This window comes from Halyomorpha halys, unplaced genomic scaffold, assembly GCF_000696795.3.
Source record: "Halyomorpha halys isolate HHAL.00 unplaced genomic scaffold, Hhal_1.1 Scaffold422.1, whole genome shotgun sequence".
Classification (NCBI taxonomy): domain Eukaryota; kingdom Metazoa; phylum Arthropoda; class Insecta; order Hemiptera; family Pentatomidae; genus Halyomorpha; species Halyomorpha halys.
In genome coordinates this window covers 943121-967704 of record NW_027111899.1, presented here as the reverse complement: position 1 = coordinate 967704, position 24584 = coordinate 943121, and the positions used below count along the sequence as shown (strand labels likewise).

At 29.7% G+C, this 24584-nt stretch overlaps 1 protein-coding gene across 1 annotated transcript in view; it reads right to left on the bottom strand.

Moving 5' to 3' along the window:
* The window catches only part of LOC106682533 (pyruvate kinase), a 48838-nt gene that overhangs the window by 16758 nt on the left and 7496 nt on the right, over window positions 1-24584 (bottom strand). The window contains exons 2-5 of the mRNA XM_014423443.2: window positions 19109-19247; window positions 16094-16317; window positions 11245-11425; window positions 438-647 (exon numbers count right to left, since the gene is read on the bottom strand). Of these exons, the coding sequence (XP_014278929.1) occupies window positions 438-647; window positions 11245-11425; window positions 16094-16317; window positions 19109-19247 (754 nt within the window). The remainder of the gene's footprint in view (window positions 1-437; window positions 648-11244; window positions 11426-16093; window positions 16318-19108; window positions 19248-24584) is intronic.

Sequence of the window (24584 nt, the reverse complement as noted above, 5' to 3'; positions counted from 1 at the left end):
ATATAAGTTAAAAGGTATAAATACCTGTGCAGGCTCATGACTCATGCTATAAGAATCATGACATCTTCATACCTGGTGAAGCAGTTTAACTACACTTACTTTATTAGGTCAACGTTATAATTCGTTTATTATTATTTTGCCTGCATATATACATTCATTTCTTTATTTTGTATATATTTAATTTGTAGTTCTTAATTTTTTTCTAGGAGGTCAGAAAAAAAAAAATTCGTTTATTAAAGGAACGATCGAGAAATTGTGGCCCACTTTATTATAACTCTACTTTATAACTAGGTTATTTAAAAAAAACAAAACAGAAATGTACTTAATTCCGTAAGCCTATTCAGACCCATAAATTAAGTTCGATTAAATATTAAAACGAGAAAAAGCACCTAGTTTATAAAAGATGGTAAAATAATAAGCTGCTTATGAGTTATTACCTAATGCTTTTCGCACGTCTCTAACTCCGTGCTTATTAATTATTGCAGATGCAAAGATGGCATCGACTCCTTCTTCGACTAATAAAGCAAGGTCTTTTTTATCTTTCTCTGTGATAGCAGGCAGCTCGAACGGAACATTCAGGACGAAAACATCTCGATTTTCCCCAATGTCTCCATCAGACTGGATCTCACAAACGATGTCCGTGTCAACTAAGTTAAAAAAAAAATAATAAAATATTAATATATCATGTAAATTTTTTGCTATATACAAATACAACTTTAGGGTATATAGAGAAAATATTAGGTTAACCTTGGCAATAGGTTAAAAAGTAGAACAGCATTATTAGTAAAGCACTTTTAATTTTGTTTTGTTTTGTCAAAACTTAAGGAAACAAAAGGAAAAACCAAAATTTCCAGGTTAAAAACACATTCCCGGAAATCAGAGTAGTAATATAGACTTATTATGTACCGTTGGAAAGACGAAGATCTTAGACAAAATAATATTTTACATAGAAGAAATGGAGAATGACGAAAAACGCATAAATAATAGGTCTATTTCAACATAAGCTTGTAAGCGGATGTGGAGTTAGTTCTAAAGTTTCGCCAGTCTAATTTTTCTTTTTAGATTTTGATTGTTACTAGAATTGTTACTATTATACTAGAGATCTGTTAAGAGAGAACTAGATTTAGATATATAGATTAATAAGGTCAGACAAAAAAAAAATGATTAATTTTTTTTAAAATACAAAAGTGGAATGGATGGCAAAAAAAAAATGAAAATAGAGATAAAGAAAAATATTAAAGAACTAAAAACAAAATTATGTAACATTGTTATGTATTTTAATATATAATTACTATGCCTATGTAATCTACGATTAATAAGCAATTGTCCAACTAGATATAATATGCTGTGTGTATAGCAACTCAGTTGGATGGCACAACTTTATGGAATAAAGTTTTTTATCTGTTCTGTCGATATAGTTATAAAATGCTTAATTTTTTTGTTTCATTTAACGAATACTTGAGTTTTTTTTATTTAACATGATGACTAGCTTAATAAATTCATTGTTAGTATTTTCAATGATGATTCAATAGCAATATAGAATTGAATAAATGGTTAAAGCACAATATGGATCTTATTTAACTGTTATATTTGTATATTCCTCCTATATTTTTGCAAAAGAAAAGTGTTAAAATTTTGGAATGAGCAATATTATTAAAAGTAAATTTCTGAGGACAGTTGAAATTGGAGTTTGTCAATCTGCCAACTGAAGGGCTAATTTCTAAAATCGTAAGAGAAAGTAGTGCCATTTATAGGATATGATATGAACACCGCCCAAGATGTTTTTGTATCCCTGCTTGAATAGTGACACATATGATCAAAAAATTATATTATTTTAATAATTAAAAAAATTATTGTATAAAAAATGGTATTATTTTGAAATGGACGTGTTCTGAAGATATTACAGCCGATACGTATTTTTTTCTACTGTGGTCTCTCTATAGACTAGGCTATAGCTACTAAGCTAGTTGGACAGGGAATAAGTAACCACGGTAAAATTTGTAGAATGCATCAAATACGAAGCAAAAAAATTTTTTGTTTTCAAATGTGCCACTATTCAGGCAAAACAGCGATATTAAAATCCGATATTCTATTTCGAATTCTACTACTATCCTTGCAGACAATGAACTTTAATTCATACTCTAAGGAGTTCCTGTAGTTTATTAATTCGTATTTTAACAGGTAAAATGTAATTATTTAAAATAAACCAATAAAATAAGTTAAAGTAATACTATCAATAAAAGTAACAAAGTGACTCCTTTCTAATAAAGTCAGCAATTTCTGATACAAAATAATATGGATTATGCACGAAGAATCAGCCAATAAATTAAAAATTGTGGAAGATATCAGCTCTATAGTCCACATTTAGAGATAGATTGACGATACTTCATGCTGTCCGCGGACCAGACCCTCATAACTGATCACAACCCCCCCCTAAAAAAAAAAATCAGATATTTTGCTAATTTTAAAAGAAGTCATAAAAAATATTATTGAAATAGATCTATAGAATATACATCTGACGAAATTTTTTACAAGATCATTGCCAAAAAAATCAGAAAATATGTTATGCCAGAAGAATAAAAGCAATGGTACAAACTTGAAAAAGTCAAGAGTTTTTTTACCAATCATCATTTCTATAAATGACCTTATTCCAGAGAAGGCTTTGATCTCTTTTTGAAACATAAAGAATATCGTGTTTCTTGGTATTGTCAGCATCATAAGAAAATTTATGAACATAAATCGAATTTTTCCTAGACTCAATCTTGACTTAGGCCATGTAGGTAGTAGCATTTCCACCGAATGCCAAAAGAGAAGGAAATTCCTTAGGTAACGCAGTAACATTAAAATAATAACAAGCTGTGATAACTGTATGAGCTCAAAAATAATTCTTATCCTTCTTTCTAAAAAATAAATAAAAACTCTAGATAAGGGGATTCCATTTAATGGAATTAATCAGGCCCTCTGTCTCTCATCCACAGGCTGTCCAAGGATACTTTCAAAAGGCCTTCGATTTTTTTTGAAACATTAAATTCAAAATAAATTACTTATTATTAATTGGTTCATTAACAGCTCGTATAATTTGATAAAAAAGGAAATTTATTTCGATTACAAGAAGCTTTGGAATAAGCGAGTAACAAGCCACTAAAACTCTTTAACAAGCCGAAACTCTAAAAACACGGATTCAAACCCTAACCTACTAATTAAAGTTTTGTGACAAGTCTTGATTGTTTCGTCGTTTATAATTTAATTGTTTACATCTTTGTTTTCTCCAATTATTTCTCTCTCAGTTTCTAATATTTCGTACAACATACATATTTTTATGTGCGAGTGTAAATATAACTTAAGTCATAAAATATAATTTAATTAATTACGTGGTGTATAGTAATCGTACTGTCTTTAATTATTTTAATGTAGATTATAGAATTTAAACATACACTTGAAAATATATACTGAGGTTAGGCGTGGAAAGAAAGTTTTTTGGGTAAGGGCTTGACAGCTTTTTTTTAAATTATTACTATTATTTTTTTGGCTCAAGTCTTCTATTGAGGTCCTATACTATACAGCCCTAGTGCGGGAATGTCAAGATTCATTACCTAAGGCCTCCGCGAAATATTGAGTGACCCTGGTAGGATTCGAACCCAATAGGTTCTGAACTATGCACTCTGGGACCATCTCCCCAACGGCTCGGTCACACGATCTCTACTGTCATCTTATAGTGAAATGAAATGAAATAATAATTTTATTCTAGGACAAATTTCCCTTAAGAAGTTTCAGTATCCAGGTTAAAATTAAATTAGTAATCAATATATGGTTATGTGGCATTGTATATTTGTATATTTGGTACGGAGGTTTGATTATGTGGCATGTGCAGGAATATGTGTTGTTTAAATGAAAGAATGGATGAGGATTGGCGAATGGAAATGGAAAGAGAATTCTAGAAGGAGGTTGCACGTATGACGAAGAATCTGCATAGGCATATAAAAATCGATTGGTTGGGATCTGGTGTTAAAAGAATGGATGGGTGAACAAAGAGTGAGGACATCAAGGGTATAGGTAGGTTTTTAATTTTAAAGACTTGGAAAAGGACAACACCAAAGAGGTATTGTCTTCGGGAGATTGAATAGAAGACTCATGACATTTCAACTCGGTATACGAACGGAAGACATGAGAGCGCCTGGGAGACCCGAAGATTAATGTTACGAAGCGTTTCATGAGTCTATTCTGTCTCACTTCTATATTAGCATATAGCCGTCCGTAGACCAAGTAACCGGGCTGAGCTGTAGTAGAAAATTAGGCACGTGTTTTCCGTTTTGTCCACTATTAGAACATGTGTTAATGTTTGCAATATGAGAGGCCTTTCTTGCATGTTCATGGTCATATAAAATTAATTTTGAGACATTTTGGAACCATTGAATGTAATCATATGATTTATAACGGAACAAAATTTAGTCCTTGAGGGAGCAAATAAACGAGAGAGAATGGTTGTTTTTCACGATCCTGTGGTGATGGCTGACGATGACCGTCTCATATGAAGTTCGGTCCATGGGTGCCGCCTTCTTCTGCAACTTTAACCGTTCCAGTAGTTCTTCCAATGAATGCTGACCAACGTTAAAATAAGGTGTCTTAGGTGGTCGAACAAGTGGCCAGGCTGTGGAGACATGACGAGCGCTTGTGACATGTTGTAAAATGTGATTCGCACTGTCTTATTTCACATTCAAGGGACACCAAAATAGGACTGAATAAATTTACAAAACTAGATGTGGAAATCCGACAGTTAATATCAACAAAGTAATAGAGCATAACTCAAAGTTTGATCTGTTTTCCATTTTTTAAAGTATAAGTTAATGCTATATAGAGTTGATTTATCGATTAGGCATTGACAGTTACAATATTTTGAAATCACTAAGCATTAAGCTAAGTTCATCACTTAACCCTTGTACTTTTCTAGTTAGGTTAAGAGGGGATGTTAACAGACGGGCAAGTACGGACCAGGTCACATTTAATAGTCTATATGTTTTTCATAAGTGTATAGTTTATATTACAAAGTATAATTTGTTTAAAATAATAAAAATCTTTCCTTAATAAAATAATAAAAAAACTTTTGATAAAAAAGCTCTCAGTTTTCTTATTCAATTAACCTGTGTTAAATTAAATTTTAAATTTAAATTTAGTCCGTTAATTTTATAGAAAAAATGAATAAATCAGAGAAATTTTTACCATTGTAAAATATTATTGCGGGTCTGAATTGAGAGGGAACAAGTTTCATGCTATTGCTCTAAATTTAAACACAAGAAGATAAGAAGAATGAAAGATATTTACTCCCTAATCCTATTTCCACATTTCTTTGGGGTAAGTGCGCATTGGGACTTCCAACTCTTTTTATTATAAAATGAACCAACTATTATATTAAAGATTTTATTGAATAAAGATATATTATTGTATATTTATTGACAATTTTAAAATCTTCTTCTTCAAAATTAAATTATCAATAGATCATGAAAATCAAATTTTTAAAATTTAACTTTGGACTTGCCCTTAATATGTATTTTATGACTAAAAAATATAATTCGTATTTATGTATTCCAGTTACAATTTATTGTATTTAATTAAATTTAATTATTGTAAAATTATTTAATTATTTCTTCTTAAATAACACTGTACTTTATTTTTGATTACTGTGGTGTGGCAGATAAAGTTTTTGTTTTATTCTTTATTTTGGTGAATATTTTGCCAGCTATCTGGAATATAGAATAATTAAAATAGTATTGTCCATTATCTAATATTATTTAGGACTATTTGAATTTGGTAAATTAATTATTAAATAAAAGCATCACATAACTGTTAATTTAAAAAAAAAATTGATGAGTCTGCCATAATAAAGGGCGTTCCTCCATTGTTACTATATCATGATTAATCATAAGAAAAGTCCAAAATAGAAAACAAAAGACTGCCATTGCTTTCACTATCGTCCAAAATCCATCTCTTTACTAAATTTGTATTAAAATATTTCAGTAAAAAAAGAAAGGACGGTAATATTTAAAATAAAATAATTAATAGCGTATTGTTCATTATAAAAAAATATTTATTTTAGCTAGAGTGATTGGAATATAGTACCACGATTCTTAAGAACAGTTTCGATCAATTTTTTTTTTCATTTGCCTGCTTGGGTTTTTCCCCATAAAATGAGAGTTCTACTGGGGCAAAGGTTAGCGCCGATTGATTTCGGGGGCCGAAAAACACTTATCCTAAACTGTTAAGCTAAATCCTTTCGCACCAATTCAAGATCCATTTTGCAGAAATGCAGACATAAATTGCTTATATTAAAGTATAGCGTTTGTGAACGATGGATTATTTATTAAGTATTTTTTTTCTTTTTTAAAAATTTCCATAACAGCGGGAGGAAATGTATCGGAAAAATCGGTCTTTGCACTCCGATTTACTCTTTAATATTTTCCGATTCTGAGGTAAACCCATTAGAGCTGTCATAAAAAAAGGTGAAATTATTCCATTAGAGAATACACGACCACAATGGATTAATTTTTATTGGAATCAATTAGAGGCTCTCCTACATCAGCTGTCCACAATCTTAGTTTGTTATTATTGCTCATTATTTAGCACAATCTTAGGTTGTTATTATTGCTCATTATTTAGCACAATCAAAGGTTTCCTTCTAAAATAGTTATATCTGAAAAGTTTTACAAAATAATGTTTTAGCATGAAACCTATTTCGAGTGGAGGTGGCAATAAAGATAGCAATGAATCATTTCTTAATCCTTAATCAAAGTTTTTTCTTAACTATCCCTGAAAAGTTGTCAGTTATAGCGTTTTTAAAGGGAACTCTACAATTTATATCATAAAACTCAGGACTTTTAATAAAATAAAATTAATTAAATATTTAAGGGTATTATAAATACGGTTTTATTATGAGTTTAATTGTATGTAAAATAAAGGTGGGATCTTTTTTATATTAAAAAACCTCTGGATTTTTTCTCATCTACTGATTATTTTTTTAATTAATTTTTTTTTGAACTGTTGAACAGGTCGAAAGCTTTAGGAGAGTAACGAAACTAGGATTTTACATTAAATATTTTCTAGAAACATTTTATGACGGCTAATTAGAATTAAAAAAAAAAATCAAACTATCAACTTCATAAATATTGGATGCAGAATTTTTGAAAAGCACTAAAAATTGTTTTAATAAGAGAAATTAGCTTTGATTAACACAAGATAATTTCAACAGAAAAGAAATTAATATTATCTATTTATGAAATAAGATAAGAAGAGACTAATAGCAATTATAGACTATACTACAGTAATAAAAATAAATGTGTATGAAAAATAATGGTTTTATGAATTTTCGTTATCGCTTAATTGATAAAGCACGTCCCAGAAAAACAGCTCAAGACTAATTCAGAGCGCATTCCAAAACATAAATCCTGACTCTACTCTAAGTAAAATTTCCTGGTTCGTGGTGAAAGTTTAATGGTGCGCGCATCACATTTTTGCTGTTGGTACCTGATTTAACCGTAACAAAACAAACCGTAAAAAACCATGACAACCGTAACAAACCGAGAAAAACCGTATTTATAATACCCTTAAATATTTAAGTAATTTTATTTTATTAAAAGTCCTGGTATAAACAAAGAAAATTTAAGCGTGTATTCCGCAACATCTACACTATTGAACAGAATTTAGTATTTCAAATTTATAGTTTTCACTATATAAGGGGAAAAAATGCACACAAGTACGGCTCATCAAAGAATTGGATTTTTAAGTTATTTTTTTTTTCATTTCTTTGTACACAATAATAGGCTTAACTAATTTAATAGTATAAATTTTACGAACTAATATATTAAAAATATTTATTTGTTCCTTGCTTATGAAAATTTGTAATCACTCATCAATAAAATTATATGAAAAAATGAAACTTTGAAGTATAAGCTGTAACTTATCAAATAATCGAATTTTTAAATTGCATGTTTTTTTATTTTTTATTTCAGTTGATAACAATAGAAGTAAATATAGATTTTAATATATTTTTTCGCTGTTAGTAGTAGAAAATTTCTTTTTAGTGAAAAAAAAAATTAGGTTTAGAATGTATAAATTTCTCTGATCTATATTCTTGCAATATAGACGGTCCACATGGTTGATTCAAAACGAACCTTTCAGGTTTTTAAGTTCTTTAACTGAAAACACGAATAATGTATGATCCTGACTGAGATCTTGTAATGTATTATTGATACTTTTTTTGAGTATTGAGTATGATGAATTTAAAATGTTTGCACAGACAAGGTTATATCAGGTGAGATCAGTTGGGAATTCCCGACTTATTGTATAGAATTATAGTGAATATGCATAACAACTTGCCAGTTTTAGCTTAGTTGAATAAATGAATTCCGAATTTCATCTTGTTGCTATTCATTGACCATAACCATTATTCATTTTATATCTGATTATGAATGTTTGATAATTTAATAGCCTTCTTATATTGTATATAAAAATTTAAAATTTCGCTTTCTATTCCTCTTTTTGATTGTAACTATATTTTGACAGTCCTTATTCCCAGGCCATCAACGTAACTCCAATGTAATATTCAGCAACCTTGGCCTACTATGAGGCAAAAGATGGCTCTCGCAAAAAAGAAATCCGGTTCCCTTGAAGCAATCCATTCATCCAGCCATCTTTTTATATCTTCATAAAGTGCTTTTTGGAAAGGGCTCACTGCCTGGACCGGAACTAATAGTAATCTCAAGAAGCAATATCCAGGTGATGAGATGAGTGTTGTAGAAATTCCCTTTTCATCCCTTAACTTTTTATGGAATATTACGAATGTGATCTCGCATCATCGTGGAGTTAAATAAAACTATCTTTTCATGCCTACCCTCCTACAGCTAGTTACATTTAAGCTGGAAAGCACTAAATTAAATTCGCAGCAGTGAGGAGAAATGGCTCCAGCATATGGTTATAGCAGCTAATGATATATTTCGCCGCACTGTGGAGTGTGTGCGTTACCTAATTCCGCAAGTTGGCTGGAATTTCAACTTTAGATCATAACTTTGCTTCTACTGAAAGTTACATGCATCCAGATCACATAATTATATATTTTAATCTCGTATGAGCTAAAAAAACCACAAAAAAAAAAAACACAGTAAAATCGCTACTTTTAGTTTATTCAATTCCCAAGGATGAGTATTTCATAAAATCCTCTTTCATAGTATCCTTAATACCATTCTTCTGAAGTTTTTTTTTTTTTAAGGTGTTTATTATCTTTATGCTTAACTTTGATTTATCCTAGTATTTGTAATTGTTTTCTTGTGAATCCTTAATTTGCCTGTGTATCAATTGAAAAGGAAAAATTCAATTGGAAATTGAGTTTTAATAATAATTGAATGATATAACACAGATCAACAACATTTTTTTTTATATTTAACACAAAAAGTAATATAATTCAGGATATCTTTGAGACGTGTAAGGTTGTGGGACTTACTAATGAAAGTATCCCTAAAATGTTAATATACACTAAACCAATGTCCGGTAATGTAATGTAAATAGGTTATGTAAATGTCCGGGGGTAGAAGCGTAGATGGGAGGATTGCGTTAAAACTAATTTAGTAGATTTGGGTTAGGAGGAGTGTCATTGGACAGATGTATGTGGGGAAAGATTGATATCGGCGTTGAATCGAATTAAATCTTAATAATTAATTGGTACTTTTTTCTTATAAGGAATACATAAATATTTAATTGTTGGTGTTAAAGCTCATACAAATCTAAAAATTGTTAATTCGTGTTCGTCTATCCTTCCATTAAATGTAAACCCTCTTCACCTTCTCTTTTAGATATTTCGAAATACCGATGTTTTTTAATAATATAATATAACGACCTATATTCGGAAAATATAAATAAATTGATATTTTCGTTCGAAAGTTGATCGGTTAAAACCATCTGAAACTTAATAAAGCGGTACTGATAATTTGGATAGGTTTTAACTCACCAACTGTCATCATAGGGTGTGAATAAATTAAGTTCTATTAGATTATTCATAATTGCATGTTTTCCAGACTTGCATCCAGTAAAACGTTTAGGAATTTAGTCTAGTTAGTTTATGAGAAAAATGAATTTATTATTATTTAAACATGTTTTTTAAAAATTTATATTTTAAAAAAATTAGATCTAAAAAAAAATATTGCGGGTTGAAAAACAGGACTAGAAAAATAAGAAAAGCTATGAATTAAATGTTACACACTTATAAAGTTTTATTTTATTTTTATGACTAATTAAACAATAGCCTGAATCTAGAATGTCGTGAAAATAATACAATACAATTTTTTGAATTGATGAATGATTGTTCATCATTCTGGAACACTCGGCCCTCAAAGAATAAGGAATTGGAAATTTTGAGCACTATTTGTCTGACTACTTTAAACAAATTATATGATATATAAAATCACATATAATTTATCACTTATAAAAATGAAAATTAAATAAAAATAATACATAAGGTAACATAAATATAGATATAATGTAAAAATAATAATAATATAAAAATACACTGTATGTAAAGTTAAATAAAAGATAAAATAAAAACATGATCTTACATATAACATTATACAGGTACATATTTCTCCAAACTTTCATCGATATTTTTATTTAAATTTATACAGAACATAATAATAATATATGTGAGTATATAATTGATGTTTAAATGACGTTAAGTATGTGATTTACGAATAGATGTAGGTAAGGAATTTCAAATAAGGTGATTCGAACGACAAAGGATTTTTATTCGAAACCTTTTTCTTAAGATAAGGAATATTTAAATATTAAATTGTTGCTATTAAATGTAATACAAATCTAAGATTTGATCAATCCATAGCCTTAATTAAATGTAAACTTTCATTCCATTCTCCTAATTAATTAGTTATACATGGGTTTTTAAAAAATATTTTTCAAAATTCACGGTCTTACCTAGTTTTTTCTACTAACGATTTGAATAATTTTAAGCTTATTATTGATTTTATATATTTAAATATTAAATCTAATACAAATCTAAGACTTGATGATCAATCCATAGCCTTTAATTAAATGTAAACTCTGATTCCATTCTCCTAATTAATTACTTATACATGGGTTTTTAAAAAATATTTTTCAAAATTCATGGTCTTCTCTAGTTCTAAATAATATCCAATTTTTCTCTACTTACATTTTGAATAATTTTAAGTTTATTATTGATTATAAAATAATTACCTGCTCCCCTGACAGTGAGCTCTATGCGACCACAGTCTAAGAACACTCTATCCCTTGGTTTGACGATGAAAGGTAAGTTTCTATGATCTATGTAAAGTTTTTCAGCAGTTCCACGATTATCCCAACCAGGGTGGGTTGTCAAGGTTATGAGACCTCCTCTCTTCAGGAATATTTTTTCTGCCTATAAAATAGAAAAAAATATTATTGCAGTAAATATGTGGAATCCGGACTGATTTATGTATTTATTTACATTTTTTTTAGTTTGGCTATAGGTTGTCACACGCCTCTTGTCTGGCCCAATTTATTACGAAATCGGGATTGTGAATTCAGGATCTCAAAAACGAAAAACAACTTACTATGAAGGTATGTCCGCTAACGCTTTGTTAAGCAGATATTCACATCTAATGATTTTCATTGTCATGCATTATTTAGATTATTATAATAAAATATATGTTCTTACTATACATTTATGAAACTCCTTTATTTATGAATAAAGGATCGTTTTAACCGTGATTGTTATAGTCCGTTAATAAATACATTAGTAAGGCTCTCGAATCAAAGGTCCCTAAATTTTCGACATCATAACCAATACTTCATTATTAATTTCGTTCATTAAATTAGAAACACATATATCTTTCACTGCACACATACAGAACAGAATACAAATCGTCAAATCAACATCATACCAACTCAAACACCTCATCTACTCACCAGGACTGTCACTCAGACTCAAATTACTCGTCTACAAAGTAATACTACGACCATCACTCCTACACGCGCGCACCACTACTACACTATCATTACCCAACAGCCCTGAAATCACTACAACAATACCAAAACAGTACACTACAGAAGATATGTCGAGGGACATCTCTGGAAAGACGTAACATGACACACATTCGTAACGAACTACAGTTAGAAACTGTACAACAACACATCACACACATTCGTAACGAACTACAGTTAGAAACTGTACAACAACACATCACACGGATACACATTAAATTCTTTGACAGTCTCCCTGCTTCCTTCAATCCAGTATTCCAGTCTATCACTCCACCCCCCTTCCTGCGAGATGGCAGGGCAGGAAAGGTTCCAAAAATCCTATTAACATCACCTCATAACTCCATTTTCTGATGCACCCCCTCTCTCTCCCCCACACTTCTTTTTGACTTCTGACTGTTTTTCTTATTATTTCACCGTTATATATCGTCTTTATTAATTAATGTTTTTTATTTTTTATCTTATATGCGATACAACACGAGGAGGCCCCTCACCTCCGTACTTAAAATAGCTCCTTTTTAGAATGGATAGCTCATATATAACATTACACATAACAGGTAACCTTAAAATACCAAAGGTAGTAAAAGGTAAGACCCAACACGAATTACTTTCTTTTTCACGGTAATGCACTTATTAATTCACTTTTTATTTCTGTTTTAGAGGGATCGGAAAAAAAAATTAATTTCGTTATATCCGAGGTCGTAATAAATTTTGTAAGTGTTGTGTCGCTCTACAAATTTGACAACACTGAATTTTTTTTTGGCGTGAAATTAAACAAGATGTCAACTGGTCAATGTCATTAATTCTTAACGAAGAAGGATAATTGAAACTTATAAAGCATATCCAGAACCGTTAAGCTACTGCTGCTGTGGAAGAAAGATGCCGTATCTGTCTTAATACGCAAAATAATCACATTGAAACAACATTTTGTATAAATGTTAATGCTTAGTTCATTAATAAAGTATTTGGAACACATAATAATTTCTATTTATAACATAAATAACTCATTACAATGAAAATATTTTGGCTTCTCTCTAACTCGATAAAAAGTGGTTAATGGGCATGCTTTCGTAAGTAATTTTATTCTTCTTTTGGGATTCTTAATTTATGTTTACAGGTCCGGTATATTGGTGCTTGTTAGGCCTGAAAGATATATGGCAATGTGTTTCTAGCCTAATCGACGTAATTATTAAATTATTAATATTTTTGAGGGGAAGATGGCTGGGAGTGCGGTTCGTAAATAACACAAATAAGTTGAATGAACTTATTTAATAGTTCCAACGTTTCGGCCGGAGTTTTAACCTTCATCAGGGCTAAGAACAAAGAGCAAGATAACAACTAATGAGTACAAAAAAAGAAGAGAAAATATAAACAGAATTATTAAAGTAATTTTTTTTTTTTTTTTTTTATGATAGATTTATTTATTGATAGATATTACAATATGCCACACAGTTGTGGGCAATAGGTAATAGTGATGAATGAATCTGATACATACTAAAATAAAAAAAAAATAAAAAAAAGAAAGAAGAAAAAAAAATAATAATAATAAAAAAAACAAAAACTCTCGATTAAAGTAATTAATTATACAGAATGAAAATTAATATAAAATAAAGTGATAAAAGAAGTGGAAAATAAAACATACATGCAGGTAACTTAATATGTAAGTAGAATAACATAATCAAAGAAATAAATCTTTTTTAAGATATATAATGCAAAGAAAAAAAATATAGGAATATTTTAATTTAATAATAATTAAAAAATTAAAGTTATGAAGAAAGAAAAAAAAGAAAGAAAATATATTTAACTAATGAAATATGTAAGCATAATACTACAATAAAGAAACAAAATATAAATTATAATTTACTTTATTAATTAACTTTATAATAATTATAAAGTTGAGTTTGACAAAAGAAGTGAACAGAAAACATAACTGTAATAATAGGTGGTGAATATAACAAAAAACGTTGGTATGGTCAAATAAGAAGAGAATAGAGAAGGAGAATATATATATTAATAATAAAAATATTAATATAAAGTTGGAATAAAAATATTAATATTTTTGTGCTTCTTGGCTTTCTCTCAATTAATCTAGATCAAAATTATAGTCATACATTTCTATGTAATATTATTATATTTTTAATAAGATAGATATCAAATACGACATGTAAGTGTTTCTAATTACATTGAGACAGAATTTGTTTCAAAAAAAGGTTATAATGTAGAAAAAATTGATTTCAAGATTTCATATATTTTAAAAGAGAATTTTAATTAGTCAAAAACGTTATTTTTGCAGTATTCGTCTTATATTTTATTGACACAATTATTTCATGCCTTTTTATTTTGAACAAATATAATTATCCGCTATGTTCTGAATCCAAACCAATGCAGCCTACAAATTGCAACAACTCATGCAATCTACCTATTTATTTTAAACTAGCCCTATTGCACGAAGGTTACTACTACCCTATTAGCACTAAGATCTATAGGTTTCAAACTAAATTAACTATAACACAAAACAGGGCTATGAAATAAAAAGTCTTTGCAATAACATTATTTAAGTATAGGAAACGTTTGAAAATTTTGCACCAGGCAAATTCAATTTTCCCAATACGATGATGGAGGGCCCACTTACAAGAGGAAATGAACGTTAAAATTTTCTAAGCGACCAGCGAGTTCAATTGAACGAATATAAAGCAGAAGACCACGAGAACATTGGCATTCGTTCGACAGGCGTTCCAGCAATTAAACGGTGAAATTAAATGGAGAACTATAAAGCCGTGAAATGAAATCCGTCTTGCGGAAGCGCTAATTAGAGGAAAATATTGGAGTTTCTCTATGCGCTCTCAACTCTCAACATCGGAAAAACATCAAATTTTTTTATTTATTCAAACTTTTTTTGTTAATTAAATCTGGGCTGTATATTATTTTTAAAAAAGCTACTTTAACTGAAACTTTTTTTAAACTTTTTTTTCTGAAACTTTGTTGATGAAGTCTTTTGGAAACAATTTATCATGTTTCATGTGTTACGTAGAAGAGAAAGTAAGAAAAATTATTTTTTTTTTTTTTTTTTAGATTTTCATTATTTTAGCCTTTAGTGTTTAATGAAGGAAATTTTTAGAATTCAACTAATTAATAAATGCAAAAATAGATTGAAAAGGTTTGCATAGTGGAGAGGTATGTGTAGTTTCCTAGATGTTTTCATTCCTTGTATTTCTTTTCCTTATATATATATATATTGTATTGATGAGAGATAGTTGACCGTGGATGACTTATACGAGAAGATGGTTGGGAGTGTGGTCAAAATAAAGCATAAATAAGTTGAGGTAACTTATTTAATCTCTAGCCTTCATCAGGGCTGTTAGCTTGAAATTTTACCGCCAATTGAAGTAGTATTATTTAGCATAGTGAAGTATGTAAGTAAGTAATACTACATAGTATTATATAGTACTATAGTATCCACTTGGCTTTAGTTGGGTGTAATGAAAATTATTTTCATTGTTCGATTTCCTTTATTATAAAATCACGTTTCGGAGCCATTGCCCCATTTTTATATCATTTACTTTTTATATTTATTACTTTTTTTATTATTTATTACATTTATTTTAATGTATTTTTTTTCATACATGCAATTATTTTTATCCTTACAATAGTGTAAATATTTGTTTTGTTTTTGATTTTGTTTAAATTTTACTTTTGGGCAAGACTGTGTTAAGTATAGTAACAATGTATTCACAAAATACACTGTTACTGTATTTAAAATGTTTACTATGTATATAGTACTATAGTATGTCTGTATATTTTAAATTTCAAAAAAGCAATTGTTTTACATATTGAAAGCTTGTTATGTTATTTAGCGACTCAATATAGATGAACAATACACTTTTTACAATAAACTGTTTCTCTTTCTCTTTTTCTCAATTAGCATTTACAATTTGGAAACATGCATTTTAATAATTACTTCAATATCAATTTACAAAAATTTATTAAATTTTGTTTCTAAATTACCTTTAGTATCTTCTTTCTGATTTAATCTTTATTTATACTCAAGAAAATAAATAATACTGACCTTGTAAAGTTTTCCGGTGAGGACTTGGGGACCTTTTATATCGCCTATTATAGCAACCGGGATGACCCTCTTATGCTTGGAGGCTAAGTCAGTTAAGCAATTCTTCATCTTACGAAGAAGTATAATATGATCCCTGCTCTCCCCCTCTTTCATGTCGAACCTTGCGCCTTTCATACCTGCATCTAACATTTGTTCTAGAACAGCCTCTTCGCAGCATTTTTCTCCTAAGAGTTTGAAATTATATTAATATACTCATTGATTGAATAATACTATACTTATATACATATTTAGGTCTGTAGATTACTTAAAATAACTGTTGAAGCATTATTATCACATTATAGTGAGTAGCACCAAGATTGGTGAGTAGATGTATACAGATCGAAGGAGCAATTCATTAGTGTTACTATACAATGCTACTGTAGTTGGCAATGGGCCACACATGAGATGAATGGACAGACCAAATAAACAAAATTACTGCAGAATTACATCTAAATGTTAGGTTCATCCCAATTCAGGCATCATCTGAAAATATATGATCCCATATGTGCAAAAATGAGTCACACGTCTCACATCAGCAGTCAAACATCACCTCCACTGATTTTCCCATATATTACTATTATTACTCATATATTAGTAGGGGATTGACATGTGCTAAGGGCTATTCTGTACCCTTAATAGTATCCGAACCAGATGCATAATATCCAGCCGATAATAAAAACATCTGCAAATTATTGAAAAAAAAAGTAGTTAATACTACAGTTAACATGGAAACGCATTTCTGGTGGTTCTAATACTTTAAATAATTACCTTATTAATTTCATAAGTTAACTTGTTATGCATTTTATTTTTGCATAGGTAACATCCTGACAAAAAAAAATTAATAAATATTACTAAAGAGCATTGAATCTGCATCGAATGAGTAGCATAGCTGATTAATTCGATCAAGTGCAACATTTTTTTTTCATATTTTGCTAAAAATTCGAAGAAATATAAGACTTCATAAATGTAAAGATGATATAATACCTACATCTCCTACCAACGGTCTAAACAACCGCCATGGCACCTAATTTCTGCTTATATTACGACAATAATTCACAAAACCGCATTCGCTTACTTGTTACTGTGTCCTTTTCTTGTTATGTTTTTTCTCTCTTATTTCCCTCACTTCAATAAAATTGCCCGGTATATAGGGGATTCAATTATGAATTTGAAGGGAAAGTAAAGCGGCTTATGAATTACCAATAAGACTTATTTGGAGTTCCCAAACGCAAGCATATTTCTGGCAAGTAAGTATACCAAAGAGTAAAAAGGATTTTAACACCCTCTCTGACGGAAATATACTTCCTAGGTTCTTTCTTATTCCATTCTCTAAGAAATAGTAAACCTTCCTATATCACTGAAAACCTTACTTCTATTCATTCCTTAACACCATAATCCAACTAATCAGTATTTATACCCAACCACATAAAATAGCTTCTTTCGATCAATCCGTTCTTTTCCTTTTTAAATTCCTTGCCTATTTTCATACCTTATTTTATATTATTTCATTCCTATTCTATATCTACCTATCTGTCTATCCGTGGCGCTACCGCCCAGTTAGAACCTTGGCCTTCTCAATGAACCTTCACCATCTAGCTAGGTCTTAGCTTGGCCGCTCTCCAGTTGCGGGTGCTCAGAAGTTCTCTGGAATCCCTGATGACGGTATCCTCCCATCCCCAGCCTCATGAGCCGTATCACGTCTCCCTCACGGAACAGCTTGTAGACCTGACGTGACCAGTTAGTTGCCTATTATAATTCCTATTCAATAGCTTCCTTCAAATATTAATTATTTTTTTACCTCAAATCCCAATCTTCCGATCAAATGTAGAATTTTTAAATAGAGAATGATGATTATTTAAACTAGAACAACTTCATGTTTCATCGTTAAATTTCTTACTTTAAATTACTTGGTCCCAGATGTGAAACACATAAAGTTTCATCCATTTTCGCCCATTTCATTCATAAAGGAATAGATAGCATTCGCTCACTGCCTTAGTGACTAATGTCTTAAGAAAGGAAATGCCAATAAAGCTTAAATCATTCTGCAATAAGACTGTTTGAAATAGTTCGAGCTCGAAGTGGTTAAAAAACAAAAATTCAGATTTTAGTATAACTCGAAAATTATACATCCCTTGAAAAATTGTTAACAATACATTCAGAAGAAAATTAAACTCTCAGCAAACCAAAACTAAAAGATTGGACATCAGAATCATGTATTAGAATTACAAAATAAATTGATTGTACTCTTCTGAAAATACCCACAGTCGTAATTAATTTAGCACATATTTCGTGGGATACATCATAAAGTTTGGTGTATTATGATATTATCAGGAAGCCCAATCATTTTTTTTTTTTTTATAAAACGGTTTTTCAATTTCCTAGAAATCTTCATATCTCCTTGGTCGAGACCCGTAGCAGACATTGCTCACACAAAGAAGTTGAAGATCAAATTTTTTTCCATAGGCACTAGCTTAATATTATCTTGAACCAAATTTTATTTATTGCATTTTTACGTATTCTAAAGTTTTCTTTTAAATGGTCGTTTAAAGTCAAGTTGTTCTTTAAACTTAGGTATTTATAAATGTAAACTATTTCTTAGGGCTTTCCTTTATATAACCGCTTTGATTTTCTATGCGATTTGGATTTTCTTTTTAGATATATTTGTAATATTCGAAATTCCAAATTTTATGATTAATAGATTAGAGGTTTGTATCTAATCTATTAATCATTTCTTGTCACACTAGCAAATAAAAACTACTAGGAGATCAGAACTACACAAAATATAGAATCTGTACATTCCGTCACCCAGGACTGATGGGGTAATTTCGTAGTTTTTTTTTTTAAAACGTTTTCTACATAGCTAATGTTAAAGAGTACTTAAGTTTTCAAGATAAAATTTGTTCTGTATATTAAAAAACTAGAGAAACAACTCGTTTCATCCTGCGATTTCTGTGACCTCCAAATGTAAACATTTACCTATCGTGCAGATTGTGGACACGAGGGTACTAGGCGCTCTTGGAGAATTGATATCAAGATGAGCATTGTGTTCAATGAGGTGTGTCTTGAATGCTGCTTTGTCTTGATTCTTTAGAGGCTTTAATGGATCTGGAAATCCCTGCAAGAACATTACAATGAATTTCTATAAAGTAGATTTTATAAAGTTATCTTAAAATGATCTATTGTGGATATAAATGTAATGTTTCTATGGAAAATAAAATTTTGTGTTTATTTAATTTAATACCTTTAATGTTAATTTGTTCTTATAAAAATTTAAAATAAATAAATTTAAAATAAATAAAATTAATAAATAAATAAATTTAAAATAGAACTGTTAGGAGCTGTTGTCTTACATATTAACAACCTAGTACCGAAAGTAAAGATTTATTTAGTGACTCTACCACGACAATAAATAGAAACATCCCCACTAATAAACTGATTCCAATTGACCAGTCGATATTTGTGTTGGAAATTTCCTTTTCTGTTCATAAAAAAATAAAGATGATATAATTGAATTATTTCAGATTTAATGATTACCTTGAACACCTAAGGGCGTTATTTTATTTTTTTCCTCCACATCTGTACAGAACAGTAGCATATTTTTATATTCCTATCAGAGTTGGAAGAAAATTCGATTGATAAAAGACGAATACACTTGTATTTATGAATTTTTAATACGAATAATACTTTATTCGAAAAAAATTAAGAATAAATTTTTATTACTAGATTTTAAAATAGAATTTCAATCGAAAAGGAATTTATTCGAATATTTAATCAAATAAAATTGAGAAAAAAATCCATCTAGTGTGAAAAACATTTTATATAGAATTTTTATAAAAATTATTAACAGGAATTTTTAAGTGATAATTGAAGGCTACATGAAATTAACAGTCTAGCGCAATCTAGTACGCACAGTGAGAACTGCTTTAAGAGTACTGCATGAATCAAAGAAGTTTTAACTTAATGTCACAGAGATGGGGTTCAATGATAAGTGAAGTATATAAGGAAGAAGTAATTTGCCAAGTTCGTTAAGAATCTAATTAAAACTTATGTAAATTAAAGCCTTAGTGTTTAGAATATTTGTTGGTTAATAAATAGGTTTAGTTAAGATGGTTATTAATAAAATAAATCTTCATTAAATTAAAAATAATTATTGAATTTGTACTCTTGTTTTAAAATATTAATAATATCTTATTTTTATTTCTACTATCACTTACCTATAGTACTGGTATTACAGTAGTACTGATTACACTAGCACTGGTATTATTACTGATTATAATGGGGGGAACGCATCCGGCAACTGCCGGATTTCCTTTTCGCCAACCGCAAGAAATACCAATGGAATAATTCTTAAAATGACAATTATTCCTCTATGTCGAACCTTTTTTGATTTCCTAACGATATTTAAAAGGGAGACCTAATCTATGAAGAAAATCTCATATTCTAGGATCCTATCAGAGCTTAGAAACATTAATTTTTCATTCGGAGCTCTGTATATTAAAAACTACCAACAGCACTAGAAAATTTAAGAGAACATTATTTACAGAAGAGTAAATTTGCTGAAATATTAGCCCTATAAGTGATATTTACGTCCAATAGTTCTGGTGATATAGCTTTTTAAAAAGCAAAATTTCATAGAAATCTATATCTCAGGAGAATATAGAAATCTATATCTATCATAGAAATCTATGTGACGTACAGATGTCTATTAGCACTCAAATTAAAGCTAGTTTAATGGACTATAAAGAAGTTTAATACCTTTACCTTCGTAGAAATAGTAGTTTTCATGATATTTGCTAAAATAAATTGAATTATAGTTGTTCGGACAATAAATTTGATTTAAGAAAAACTTTATTTCTGAAACCATTGGACGTATCGATGTCTGCCAGCGCTCAAATTAAAATTAGTTAAATTTACTACAAAATAGTTAATTATGATTATCTTTGTAGTAATAGCAGTTTTATGATATTTGACAAAATAAACTCACAAAATGTTAATTTCTAGTTGTTCGCATAAAATGTTGATTTTTTAAAAAAATATATCTCTAGATCCACAAGACGCACATATGTCTGTCAACACTCAAAAGAAAGGAAATTTATCTTACTATAAAGTAGTTCCCTTATCTTCGTAAGGGTAGTAGTTTTTATGATATTCACGTATGAATATAAATTTGGCAAAGCGAACAACTATAAATCAATTTATTATACCAAATTTCATGTAAACTATTACTCCTACGAAGATAAGCATCATAAACTACTTTATAGCTCATTAAACTAGCTTTAATTTGAGTGCTAATAGACATCTGTACGTCAAATGGTTCTCGAAATATAAATTTTTCAAAATAAATTCACTAACTACTGATCTTTTAGTACGTCCCATAACATTTTTATGATATGTTGCTTTTCAAAAAGCTATATCTCGAAAACTATTTAACGTAAATAACTCTATTAGGGCACATATTTTAACAAATTTACTCTTCTTTAAATGGTGTTCTCTTAGGTTTTCTTTTGTTGTTCCTACTTTTTAAGATATAGTGCCCCGAATGAAAAATTCGTTTTTTTGATCGCTTTGAAACAGCCGCCATTTTTTATTCCCTCTACCTATACTTGGAAGACTCATCAATTTTTACTATTAATTACACATAGTTTTCATTAAAGTAATCAAAAATTGCGGTGAGATAACTGCCTTTTTCCTCCTCTTGGGCTCTTGTACTATTAGTAACCCGTACCGGTCACAACCTGCTATATGATGTAGAGCAGTTTCCGTGGCTTGTCCACGCAAGGGACAAGTTTTAACACGAACTACTCCATAAATCTTAAGATGTCTTTTAATTTTGCAATGACCTATAAGGACTCTTATTAGTAATCGGAGCTCATTTCAATTTAGGCCTAGCAGCAGTTACATTGCAATGAAGTTTAATTAAGGAGAGTCAATATGTTCTTTAATTAACTATCGTTTGAAACCATCAAAAATTAAAAAAAAAAAAACTCCTCTATTACCTTACAATGACATTATATTACATTTGTACAATGGGTTATATTTCAAACTTTTAATTTTTAAAATAATTTGCACTTAATACAATCAGGCGCAAGTAGAAAAAGGTGAATCGAATTCCTGATTAATTTTGTTTTTCAGTTAATTTTCTTAAATAACACATGCAATCATCATAGGAAAGAAAAGGGGAAACAAAATCCACATTTTGATCCTACTATATTATTAGCCAACCCTTCTTGTTTTGTGTACACCGGCCTCACAATGAGAATTCGAAGGGAGAAAAAAAAATGGAAAAAAGCGTTCTGGCTGGCTTATGAATTCATGAAACCAACCTTGGAGAAGAGTAGCAAGTAATGAAATTAGAGAGTTAGGGCGAGTTGGTAATTGAGGTAACTTAATTAAGAAAAAAAAGAGTTGTATGAAACGGGATATTTTATTTATATTCAGTCAGTGATAAGTATTTCTCTTCAAAAGAAAAAATACATCTTTTAAAAGTTCCATACAGATAAATACGCGCTCTATATAAAAATATATCTAATTAATTGAAATCTTGTTGGTACTTGTATTAATATATTAATTAAGTATTACAACCTTAATTAAACTTCTCTTGACTCATTCACCACTCCTTAATTTAATTAGAAAATCATGTATCGTTTTAACTGAGGAAATCCTTCTCAAAGTAACAGGGAGCTGGAAACGAGCCCTGCCACCATGTTAAATAATTTAAATTCTTACGTAGAAAAATATATAATGTATTGATAATAAATAAAATACGCAAAATAGATTATTAGAGAGCCCAGGTAACAGACCATTGTAAATCAGGTTTTAAGTAATAATAAAAAGAGTTGTTAATTTATATTTCTAATGCGAGTTAAGGAACCAATATTATAAATTTAAACAATTGGTCCTTGCCCAACTGTAGGTTCAGTCACTTTAGACATATGGTTCCATGTGTTCACATTTCCTAACAAAAAGAAACTCAATAAAAACAACTACGTTTCCAAAAGGCCCTTGAGACCATTCTAACAACCCTTTCAAGTATCCTTGGCCGTGTACTTAAGCAGGTACATGTCATCTAACAATGGACTTGCATCAGTCAAACTATTTTATGGTTAACATATGTAAGTCAGTGCACAAAAGTCTTAGATCCTGGCGTCTTTCTTAGAAATCAAATCAGACCTCCCAACTTCTCGCCACGCCTTTTCCCCCTTCCAGATACTTTACTTTTAAATCTCATAGGCTCTCTACCCCCCCCACCTAGTCTCCTAAAATTATCCGATTGGTCAAAACCCCTTCTCCTATTTCACTATTTTTTCCTACCCCCTCTTCCCAAGTGTTTATATATATTTTCTAGACTAGATAGCTAAGCAAGATATAAGTTAGAAGATAGAGACTGAGTAACAGTAACATGTAGTTCTTGTAAATATATTAGAATAAAGTCATCTTAGTCTTCACTGATTTTTGTGTAAGTTATCTTGCGTAAGAGAACTTTCCCTACGTTAAAACCATGTGAAGATCTCTACAAACGTTTGAGCCGGCGCTTAGATGGATCAATTCATAAAATAGTTTGTTAGACTGACTGTCTGCGTTTACGGTTTTGATTTTAGTGCACTATATATCCCAAATTTCGTCGCTTCATGAGGTTGATGAAGATATTCCGATGAGCAGATCAGATGGGAAAGAGCGAAAGGATTGTGAGCGAAAACTTCACGAGGGACCACAGCTACGGTGTGGTCATCGAATAAACAAGAATAATTTAGCCAATTTATACTTTAGAGGAGACAATATATTACTTTTTAATGGTTTTTGTAGGTTTACAGTTGTAGTACTGACAGAAAGCTATTATTTTTGTTTTTTGTAGAAAGATAGTCCCGGTGTAGATAAATTTGAAACAAAGACGGCTGTCAGATCGAAACAAAGATGACAACTGGTCCAGTTGTCAATCTTTCATCCCTGACGAAGCCCAGTAAAGTGGAGCGAAACGTTTATCAATAAATATTTTTCCTTTACTATTTTGATAGCTTTATTGACGGCCACCCTGACTGTCTTCCTACAACCTACTTCATACGGTCAACTATATTTTTCCAATATTTTTATTTTTGTTTTAGTTTACAATAAACCTTTTCTTTTAATTTAGCAAACCATTATTTTTCAGTAATATTTTTTTATTTTGCTGTCATTTTGATTTAGGGAATTGAAAATTCGTATTAATTTTCTTTTAAAAAAATAATAATGTGTTTTAAGTTTATTTTTACAATTTTATTATTTCAATGCCGGATATTATTATTATTATTTGCAGTAATTGTCTTATGATTAATTAAAAAGAGAAATGATTGTTTTAACCAGTGTTAATCTCTTCTCTGGCAGTTTTCAATAACAGCTGATAAATATTTACTGAGGTCTAATGGTCAACGAGAGTGCTCCGTATGGTAAAATACAATTTCAATTATATATTTTTTTA